Source organism: Odocoileus virginianus, chromosome 18, assembly GCF_023699985.2.
Source record: "Odocoileus virginianus isolate 20LAN1187 ecotype Illinois chromosome 18, Ovbor_1.2, whole genome shotgun sequence".
NCBI lineage: Eukaryota > Metazoa > Chordata > Mammalia > Artiodactyla > Cervidae > Odocoileus > Odocoileus virginianus.
The window spans coordinates 5,123,182-5,134,730 of NC_069691.1; the positions used below are offsets into that span (position 1 = coordinate 5,123,182).

Sequence of the window (11,549 nt, forward strand, 5' to 3'; positions counted from 1 at the left end):
TATATTAAATACACTGATAACAGCAGAAATTAAACCTTGAAATCTGTAGGATTTGCTTCCTTTGTAAGCATGGCTGTCTCTACAGAAGTTGAAGTTAGCTTCTTTAGCCCTACGATCTGAAAGCTAGAGCAGAGGGGAGAGATTGGGGGAGGCAGGATGAAATATATTGCCTCTAATTTTTTTCTCTCTCAAGTCTGCAAACTGGCAGTAGTAAGTCAGGTAGTTCTAAGGCCTCCTCTCACCTGATTATTCTAGGTGACCCCACACCACCGTTACCTCCATGTCTACTTTCCCACCTCCTTTGGATGCCCCAACCTCTTTGTTTTTCTTACCAGCCACTGCTCTACTTAGCCATTAAATAGCTTTGACCTTGATGATATGAATGTGAATGAAGGCAAGGATACACTTGATACCTCTGGCCAATTTTGCTTCAGTTACCTGAGTTGGGTGTCCAAGAAGAAAACCTTGTCTTAAGAAGACTTCTAAGAAGGTCCCAGTGATCCCCACCTCCTGATAGTCACACCCTGGTGTAATTACTCATCCCCTTGAATGTAGGTTGAACTTAGTAATTTGCTTTTAATAGAATAAGGAAAAAGGTAATGGAACATCAATTCCACTATTAGTTTACAAAATGTTGTAAATTCTTTCTTCCTAGCAGACTATCTCCTGACCCTGATGATGCATTGGAGAGGCCCACATGGCAAGGAACTGAAGATAAACTCCAGCCAACAGTCAAGGAATTGAAGATCACAGTCCAGCAGGCTTTGAGGAACTTCATTCTGCCAGCAGTTATGTAAGTGATCACTGAAGTGGGTCTTTCTACAGTCACGCCTTTAGATGATACCCCAGCCCCAGCTGATACCTTTATTGCAGCCATGTGAGAGACCTTAAAGCAGGGAATCCAGATAGGTCTTGCCTGAATTCCTGACCACAAAAACTGTGAGATAGTAAATAAGTGGGTTTTTTTTTAAGCCTCTAAATTTGAGGATGTCCATTATACAGCAGGGGGCTTCCCTGGTGGCTCAGCTGATAAAGAATCTGCCTGCAATGCAGGAGACCTGTGTTTGATCCCTGGATTGGGAAGATCCCCTGGAGAAGGGAATGGCTATCCATTCCAATATTCTGGCCTGGAGAATTCCATGGACTCTATAGTATTCCATGGACTATACAGTTCATAGGGTCACAAAGAGTTGGACACGACTGAGTGACTTTCACTTTCACGTTATACAGCAGTAAATAACTAATACACCCCTAAATTACTGTGATCTCGGTGAAAGATGTCACGTGACTGGAAAGGCAGGCACTGAATAGGAGTACATCCCTCTGATAACATCCCTAAGAATACTGTCTTCGTGCTCAGAGATTACCCCGCATTCTCTTATGCTTAAATGGTATTATCATACTCTAAAAGCCTTGATTAGTCTCCAGGAGCTGCTGGAGGCGTAGCTAGGGTTGTGTTGGGTGAAGTGGACGGATGGTCAGTATGGGATCATAAGTAGTGATGATGATGTCATTCTTTCCCTTCTCATTTTTGTCTTCCTTTCCCACTCACTCCACCATTACATTTTCTTTACTCTCTCCTTCTCCCCAAAATTCTGGGTGGCTGCCCAATGACCATTCTGCAAACAGTGGCCAGGTGATCTCTTGGTCTTGCACTAATGCTACCCTGAAAAGATTTCCTTGAGGAGCAGTTCTTCCTGTTCCTTGAGTTGCTTTCACAAGCAGGGAGACCTCATAGTCAAGCTCAAAATACGCTTTCCAGATTAAACTTCCCACGTGCAGCAGATTCTTCAGCTGGAAGAATCTGCTGAATTCTGACCCTAGCCAGACCAGTGTCCACAGTTGTAAAGCCTATCTATCTATACACACCCCATTCAATGACCACCTACCTGTGAGTTACTCTGGAATCAGGGACATTTTCTAAACGAAAGTAAGACCGTCTGCAAGAAAATATTCATATCCCTCGGCCTTTTCAGAGCTGCAAATTCTATCTTCCCTACTGCTCCAGTAAGGGTAGAGGAAAGGTAAAGGGTGAACTGCGACTTATTTTCATTAGGGTCAGGTAAGGAGTGGGAGATGTGGCCCATCACCACAAAATTCATGAAGGATGAGAGGGTTCTTCGTTGCAGGACATTTATTCCTCACCAAGAGATCTAAGAGGAAGATTTCTGTCTACCACTAACCTCAAGGGTTAAACACTCTCCAAAACTTTTTGAGGCAAGAAGAGTCAATTCTGGCTATATTATGCTAGAGTAATTCATCCCACCCTATAGCTGTATATGGTTCAGGATAGTTTGAGAGCAGATGAAAAGATAGTTTAAGCCGAGTTCTAGACTTTTAGATATCTTCTCACTTTGCAAAAGCCTGAAAATTTCTAGAGTAAATTTTTGTACTTTTTATAAAAATAATTAAGTTTTTTAGGTAGAGGATATCTGAGCAGGATCAAATAAAGGACTCCAGGATAAAACTGAGAAAACCACTGTCAGGCTCCCTGCAAGGAAGCCTCTTAGACACCAAGAGAGGAAATCAGGATGAGCTGAACTACTCCTTCCATTTCCCACATATAAGTACCAGGATAACTAAAACCCATGCCCCCAGTGCAGTACACAGAGAGCATTAGTGTTTCTCTATTAGAAGAAACATTTATTGAGGAAGATCAATATTCTTGATTTACTAAAGGAAGGTTGTTTTCATCTGAGGATGTGTTATCATGAAAACTGCAAGGTTTTCTCAGTGACTGAAAGAGTTCTTTGGAGAAATTTCTTCTCCCTGGAAATGCTGGAGAAGTGATTTCTGTTTGAATAGAAGAGTCAGATCTCTGAACACAGTGTCTTCTTCAGGAGTGAGGGAGGCTGGAGGTATCTGGCATTCTTGATGCACACAGGTGGGGCTTGGGTGGCTTACCAACTCCCTGGAGGACAGGGAAGAGGGTTGATTCTGACATAATACCTGATCCTCAAAGGCCACATCTTTCTGGGGATGTCTGACCCCATCTCTGTTCTGTCTGGCACTTGTAAGACAACTCTGATCAGCATAAGCAGCTTCTTGGTTTGAGGACTTGGGACTTATCCATTCCTCTTGCCGTAAGTCAGGGAGAGCAACATAGTTGGAGGGATGTCCCTTACCAGACTCTACCTGGGTCTGTAGTTCCTTCTTGTGCTGACTTAATCCCAAAGTCTCAGATTCAAACCGACATGCCAGCTTCTCTTCTAGGATCTTCCCAATGGCTCTCATGAGCTCATGAGCTTCAAGGGGCCCATGACTCACAAAGAGAGCTGCACTTTCAATTGAGTCTTGGTGCTGTGCAAAGGTTGACATGAATTTGGCTTTTTGTTGGGGACTTTCCTGGTCTTTGATTTTTCTCATGAAATCAATCCACTGAAAAAATCGCCTCATCTTTTTTCTGAAGTAACTTTCAGGAGGAAGCTGCTCATTCTGTGACAGAGATGAGGAAGTGTCCTTTAATTCTCTTTCCTCAACAAGGTGGCTCTTCCTTCTGTCTGTAGACATCCCTGCTCCTGAATCTTCACTTCTGTATTCTCCTGCTTTGGAGCCCAAAGGCGCTCTCTCTGCAGCAGGTGGGAAGTTATTATCCTGGCACTTCGATGGTGCATGCTTAGAGGGATCCTGCCTCTGCTCCATGCTGGTCCCACTGTCCTCCGAGTGGATGTGTAGCATCTGGGAAGCTGCCATGTCCCCAGTGGAGACACTCTGGGCAAGAGTCAGTGAAGACTTGGAAGGCAACCTACTTGAAGTCAGGGGCATGTCTGTGGGAAAGTGGTCAGCCTGGCTATGCTCCTTATTCTTGAACTTAAACTTTAACTCAGTAAGGATCTCTTTTTGAAAGTCTGATATTTCAGAATCTCGGGGAGCAGATATTTTTGGTGAGGGACATTGAGTAGTCAGGGTAGTTTCTACTTTATTCATTTTGACCTTTGTCATTTGGGAACTTCTCAATTTGCTGGTTGTCAAGATGTTACAGGATTGTGATTCAAGAGCCTGAAGCTCCTTGGCCCTGAATATCTCCCTGGACACACTGAACATTGTGGAATGTTCTGAATTCTTCCTCACTGTCTTTTGGCCCTGAATCGTTTCTACTCTATTACTGAAGTTCCCAGTCTCATCCCTTGGCTCAGGTTTGTACCCAGCTTGCCTTACAGGCACCCCTGGGCTGCATCTGTTGTCCAAGAGAGTCTCATTCTGACTGACTTTGTCTTTGTTTCTGTGTGTGACGGGCTGAAAAGTCTGTCTGCCACGCTCAATTGTCTGAATGCCCTCTGCAAGCTTTTGGTAGGTAGCAGAGTGTGATGGTTGTGGGGCCCTCTGTCCTTCTTGGCCCACAGATGACATAACAGGGAAAGGATGATCCAGCATGGAGTTTGAATTTGTGGTTCTCACCTTATTTCCCTGAGAAGTTTTAGATCTTTCTTCAAGGGGCTTGGAAAGCCCATCTTTGGAGTCTACCCCAGAAATATGGGTGGTTGAGGAGGGAAAGTCAAATTGAGGAAGAGGCCATGTTGTGGCTTCTCTCAACATATAGAATTTTATGGATTCAACAACTTTGAGGGGTAGGCCCCATCTCTGAGTCACACGAAACCTTAAAATATGGGCTTCTAGCACCTTTAAGGTATTGTGATCAAGAAAAGAAACCTCTGGAGTGCTAATCTGGTGGCATACTTTACCTACAGTTGTGTTTTTTGAATGTGGGTCTTCCACATTGGTTTGGGAGCTTGCAGAAGGAAGCAAAGTATTGTCATCAGCCAGCCATGAACGACACACACCTGTAGGAATCCTACCCGCACTAATCTGCCAAGATTTCGTGCTCACATGTAATCTAAGAATGGTTTTTATTTGATTCCAATCTGTGTCCTTTCTTGAGACATTTAATAATTCATTCCTTGAGTGATTCCTTGAGTGACCCACACAGTTAGTTTTTGTCTCCAAGGCAGCCCTCAGACCCTGCACTAGGTAACATTCTGAGACATCTTGTGGGCTGTCTTCTGGGCTCTTCTCAAGGATATAGCCAAGATTCTTCCTCATGTCATCCCTTAGCTGAAACTTTGTTGAGACCCTCTCTTGGAAATTTCCTGGGAGACCCAATTCAGTCTTCTCTATATTGTTGCTACCCTGGCCCTGAAGCTCGGAGAGTTGTAACTGAACATGCCTGCCTCTCTGCTGAGGTACTTCTGCTAATTTGTATTGAGGCCCCATCAGTGCTAGAGACTCTAGATTCCTGCAGGCTTGGAGGTACCAGTGTGGAATTAGCCTCCTTGGAACGTGGAGCTCCAGTTTCTTCTGGGGTTCGCTGATGATATGACAATGGCCAGGAAGGATGGAGACTGGGACATAGGCATGGGATGGCTGATTGACCAATGGGACGTTATGAGCTTGAGAACAAGTGGCTTCTTGAGATTTTTGGAGCACAGGAACTAAACCCCACAAACTTTCCTGTTGCTTCTGTAACACATGCCACTCCAGATGTTGATTTTCAGTCACAGTATGAAAGTCGGACTCATTCTGGAATCTGTGGAAAGACACTCCAGAGTCCCTAATCTGGGATGGAGAAGAAGATGATAGGATTGGGAGTTGGGATTGAAGGTGGGCCTGGGGCTGGACCTGAGTGAAAGGTAGAGACTGGGATTGTGGCTTAGTTTGAGACGAGGGTTGTGGTGGATATCCATGGGGAAGGAGACGGGGACGGGAATGAAGAAGTGGTGGAGATTCTTGACCCCGCGTTTTGACTGCAGAAGCATTACAGATTCCATTGAATAAGACAAAGTGAGACTCTAGAGGGGAGCTCCTGCTAGAAACCAGAAGAGTAGCCGCTAGGGACTCACTGTGCAAAGAGGGAAGACCCCAGAAGAGCTGATATTTCTGCTGCAAGTTTCCCCCCAAAGTCGTGACATATAAGAGCTGCTGGCAAATGTGGAGCTTCTCTGGTTTGCTTTCACTGTTCCAGCCAGTTTGGGGGGCTGTAGTTTTCTGCACATCAAGTGACTGCAACAAACTCCCTGAAGATGTCCGTTGGTATTCTGACCACATTTGTTTTAAAAATGGTCCCTCCTCCTTTTCTTTCTTCTCTAAACTCTGGAAAGCTATTCTGTTTTTTATTTGTCTCTCCAAGAGTCCACGGATGTTAAAGCCAGAGAAAGAATGGCTATTGGCTTCCTTGTGCTTGGTAACAGAGTCTCCCCAGAGATAAGTGTCTTGTGGATGGAGAGAAACATGCTCTCGCTGAAAATCAGAGTGTGGTAATGCTGGGAGGAGCATGTTCATGGCCTGAGTTTGCCACAAAGAGAAGTCTGAAACTGACAGGCTTGACTGTTCAGTGCCTCTGATTGTTGAAACACAAGTGGACAACTCACTAGGGCTATCTGGAGATGACTTCTCCAGAACAGGCTTCAGTAAAGTGGAAATTGATTTAGGTTGAGTCACAGGTAAAGTGCAGTCTGGCTGTGGTGAAACAAATAGGGTCAGTGGTGCATGAGGACAAGCAAAAGAATCAGTGGGATTCATTGCCTGGGACAAATCTGATAAGGGCTTGATATCTTGGGAAAGGGTGGGGTCAAGAGAGGAAATGGTATCCAGAAACAATGTGGCCTCTGGTGGAACAACAGGGTCTGCTCTCTGAGTGTCATGTGGTAGGAGGTGGGGGAAAGCAAAGGTTTGGGGTGGGGAATAATCCACTGGGAATTTGGAATCCAAGGAAGAAAAAGGCTCTGAGGCCAGAGAGTGGCCCATTGGTGAGGGTAAAAAAAAGTCAGTTAAGGGGGTCGTTGGGCTAGGAGAGAGAATAGAGGTGGGCAGCGAGGGAGGCTCCGGCAGAGAGGCTGGTGGTAGGTTTCCTGGAGGAGCTGCTGAGAAGGCCTGGGACAGAGTAAACGATGACTCAGTCACAGGAGCTGTGGAAGCCAAAGGAGACACAGAGGAAGTAGCGTCTTCCAGGGCCTCCGGGAACAGCAGCCGATTGACCTCAGCAGTTGCGTTATTACACACCTCACAGAAGGGGTCTGGACATAACAGCTGACGAAAGCGGGTGGTATCATCATGCTGGCCCAGGGGCCTGCAGGAGATAGGAAGTACAAAACTACAGCCAGGACCAGGAAAAAACATGAGGCCCTGGTACCTCTGGCAAAAGTATGGCTGCCCAATGTATACTATCTTTTCACGTTCTTCTACTTCCTTAATCTCACAGTGTATCTTTTAATCCCTCTCCCCAAGGCTTTCACATTCTGAATCTGAGGATTTTCCCTCCCATGTCAATCCCAGGCTTCACTGAGGCCCTAGAAATTCAAAGACTCCACTAGAAAAGTGGGATATAGGAAAGAAGGTCATGTTTAGTCACCTTTGCAGAAGATAAAGCTCCTTTCTTGCCTCCTCTGCTTCGCTCTGGCAAGTTCTCCAACCTGGGAAACCAGGAGAGTGATGAAGGTGGGAACAAAGAGGACTTATAAGAGGCTAAGTAGAATGTCCTTTAGTGGTACCCTTGGTGGGTTGGAGAGTCTCAAGAGCTAGAATATAAGATCACATGGTTGGTGATAATAATAGCAAGGCTCAAATATACATGTTGCCTTACCATTCACAAAGGGCTTTCATATGTATTCTCCCATGTGATATTCAGAACTGCCCTTTGAGGAATATAGGTCAATGGTTATTTACCTCAAAGAGGAATAGGATCATCCAGGAAGTCAGAGGACTTACACAAAGTCAGGACACAGAAGTTCTGACTCTTGACATCTCACATGGCCACCTGTGGGGAAACACCCATTGCCCAGGTCCATCACGGCTTCATGCCGAGCCATGAGAAGAACAGGGAACCTGAGAAGTGTCTCCGGCTTGGACTGCCTTCCCAGGAGCCTGTCTGTCCCCAGATACCTCTGGTTTCTGAGAGAAACGGTATCTAGCCACTGACGTCGTCAGAGATCAGGGACCTGGGATCTCATGGAAAAGGCAGGAAGGGCCACCCTTGGAGAGATCCGCTGAAACAGGCAGGACCTTACCTGCCAGTGTGCCGCCTTTCCTTCTCCTCCTGGTTCTGCCCTGATGCTGAGAACAGAAAGAAAAGAATGAAGGGCTGGGCCTCATTTCTCTCAGTCTTTCTAGGAAACTCAGATATTCATTATCCAGGAATAATATGACTCTACTTAATAGACTTTTATGTTCTTTTGATCAATTTTAAAGGTTTAAAATGTTTTCAATTTTTTCTTCTTAAAAAAATAAGTGACTTTGAATGTATAGCAATAGAAACTTTCCAAATTGAAATGCAAAGAGAAAAAAATTTAGTATTTAAACCCAGAATATCCAAGAACTGTGAGACAGTTTCAAAATGTATGGTATATCAATACATGCAATTGAAATATTAAAATGAAAAGAAAGAGAGAACAGAGCAGAAGAAACATTTGAAGAAGTAACAGCCCAAGATTTTCCAAAATTAATGATAGACTAACCATAGATTGTGGAAGCTCAGAGAACACCAAGCAGCATAAATACTAAGAAAGTCTAAACCTGGACATATTTTATTAAAACTGTAGGAACCTGAAAGATAAAATCTTGAGAGAAAACAGAAGAAAATAATGCCGTACCTCTAGAGGAACAAGGATGAGAATTATGGGCTTCTCATCATAAACCAGAGCTTCCCTGATAGCTCAGTTGGTAAAGAATCCACCTGCAATGCAGGAGACCCTGGTTTGATTCCTGGGTTGGAAAGATCTGCTGGAGAAAGACTATGCTACCCACTCCAGTATTCTTGGGCTTTTCTTGTGGCTCTGCTGGTAAAGAATCCACCTGCAATGCAGGAGACCTGGGTTTGATCCCTGGGTTGGGAAGATCCCCTGGAGAAGGGAAAGGCTACCCACTCCAGTATTCTGGCCTGGAGAATCCCATGGATCGCAAAGAGTTGGACACAAAGAGTTGACTGAGTGACTTTCACTTTTGATCATAAACCATGCAAGCAAAAAGAAAATTGACTGAAATATTTAAAGTGTTGAAAGAAAAAAATCACTCCAGAACTTTTTATCTAGTGGAAATTATCCTTCAAAAGTAAAGGAGAAATAAACACTGTCTCAAGACAAACAAAAACTGAGATAGTCAGCAACAGCAGATCTTCCCTGGAATAAATGTTAAAAGAAGTTCTATAGAAAGAAGAAAAATAACATCTCAAGTCTTCATAAAAAAAGAGAGGAAAAGGAATCAATGATAGTAAAAGAAAAAAAAAAACACTTTCTAGTTTCTTATTCTCAATTGACCTAATGATACTACTGATAATGTATTGAGTGATCATAGTATATGGATAGGTGAAATAAATGACATCAGTGTTACAAGGGATAGGAGGGAAGAATTGGGAACTCTGTTATAACAGAACCTGTACTACTTATGAAGTGGTATAGTGTTTATATGAAAGTAGATTTGAGTTGTCAATGTATTAGTTGCCAATACATTAGTTGTTAATGTATTGAATATATTGCAAATTCTATGGCAACTACTAAAATTTTTTTATAGAATACTTGATATGCTAAGAGAAGAGAGAGATGGAATCTTATAAAGTACTTGTTTGAAACCAGAAAAGGCAGAAAAAGAGGGAAAGAAGAAAATACTTATAGTAAATACTAAACAGTTACAGACATGGTGGATATTAATCCAACTATATAGAAAATTGCTAAATGTAAGTGGTCTAAATACATCCAGTTAAAAGCTAGATTGTCAGTGGATAAAATGAGATCCAATTATATGTTGCCTACCAAACACCCACTTTAAAAATAAAGATACTGTACCATGCTAACACTGATGAAAGAAGCAGGAGAAGCTATATTAATTTCAGACAAAGCAGACTTCAGAACAAGGAAATTTATGAGGGGTAAAGAGGGACAGTAGGTAATAACAAAAGGGTCAGTTCTCTAGGAAGACACAACAATCCTTAACAATGTATACAGTCTAACAACAGATTGTCACAATATGTGAAGGAAAAACTGGCCCAACTGTAAGGACAGTTAGATGAATCTACTGCTATTTTTGTAGACTTCAACTCCCCTCTATCAGAAATGGACAGATTTAGCAGGCAGAAAATCAGTAAGGGTAGAGTTGACCTAAACAGCACCATCAGTCAGTTGATCTAATTGACATTTATAGAATACTTTATCCAACAACAGAATACACATTCTTCTCAAGCACACGTGAAATATTGACCAAAATAGACCACATTCTGGACCATGAAATGCATCTTAACAAATGCAAACTAGAAATCCTACAAACTGTATTTTTAGATGATAATAGAATTAAACTAGAAATCGTTTACAGAAAGATAGTTAGAAAGGCCAAAATGCCAAAATGTTTGCAGAGTAAACAGCGTGCTACTAACAAATGGGTCAAGGAAGAAACCTCAGGAGGAAAAAGAAAAACTTTTTAACTAAATGAAAATTAAAACACAACTTGTCAAAGTTTGTGAGATACAAAAGAAACAGTACCTGGAAGGAAACTGATAGCACTGATATGCATCCATTTGAAAAGAAAGATTTAATATCTTTGAGGGACTCTGGCTTACTGACCTGATCGATGTCTCCCTGTTTCCAAAATATTGAGAAACTTGAGTTCCCCTTTAGGTAGCACAGTGACAGAAGAAGGAGCCCCACCCAACACACAAAGGCAAGGATGGGAAAACTTAGGAAGTTGAGCTGGACTTCAACCATGGTGCAGTAAGTTTCCTCAGACAAAGAAGATGACCCAAATCATCAGAAGTGCATTGCAGCCTCAGGCATCTGGGCATTGGAAGTGCACATTCTAGACTAGAGTTCTAGACCCACATCACAGAGGTTTAGCATAAACACCAAAGGTTCTTGAGGGTGGGGGAGGGGACAACACAAGAAAGATGAAACCACAGTCCTTCCCCCACCACCCAACCCAGCAGATCCATCCATCCCTCCAGGGCCCTTTAGATACTTCTGATCTACCTTCCAAACCACACATTCACATACCATATATTTACTTTAGTGAAAATTCCTATTTATTCCACCTGTTACCTAGATACTACCTGAGACCCTCTTATTGCCTGGTGGTCACCCTTTGGATCCCACAAAATATATAAAACTCTGCTGTGCCAAGGGATTTACACCTCCAAGGTCTACTCTGCCTTCAACTACAGCTTCCCCTCATACATAATGTGTCTTTACCTGCATGGAGCCAGAAATACACTGAGCACAAATATATGTCACCTGCTCCCCCCATATCTCCTCAAAAGAATTCACCAAAAAGCACAAGTGTGCAGAGTGGCCTATGTTAATAAACAGGAAGCATGACAAGAAGAGAAGCAAGGGCATGGCATACTCATGACCCTATAGCAAACAACTTAGCAATCTTGGGTGATTCCTTTTCCCAAAATCCCTCTGAAGCTATTCAGCCCCTTAACGTTCTGAAACCGAGCCGCCTCCACCCATAGAGCGTCTCTTCCTGCAGCTCCCTCTTTCCTCTGACAAATCCCTTCTTCTCCTCACAACATTTAAAATTTTTATTTATTTTACATAACCTGCAGGACCAAATACACTCTGATTTAAGGAGTG

General features: G+C 43.1%; 1 protein-coding gene across 1 annotated transcript; it reads right to left on the bottom strand.

Annotated features, from left to right (window-relative positions):
- Positions 1-2,622: 2,622 nt before the first annotated feature.
- Positions 2,623-10,778, bottom strand: LOC110122589 (spermatogenesis-associated protein 31D3-like). Its single transcript, XM_020870093.2, has 4 exons — positions 10,542-10,778; positions 8,001-8,046; positions 7,346-7,406; positions 2,623-7,063 (listed from the first exon to the last, which is right to left on the bottom strand). The coding sequence occupies exons 1-4, from the start codon at positions 10,680-10,682 to the stop codon at positions 2,731-2,733; spliced, it is 4,581 nt and encodes a 1,526-aa protein (XP_020725752.2). The 5' UTR covers positions 10,683-10,778; the 3' UTR covers positions 2,623-2,730.
- Between the last annotated feature and the right edge of the window lie 771 nt (positions 10,779-11,549).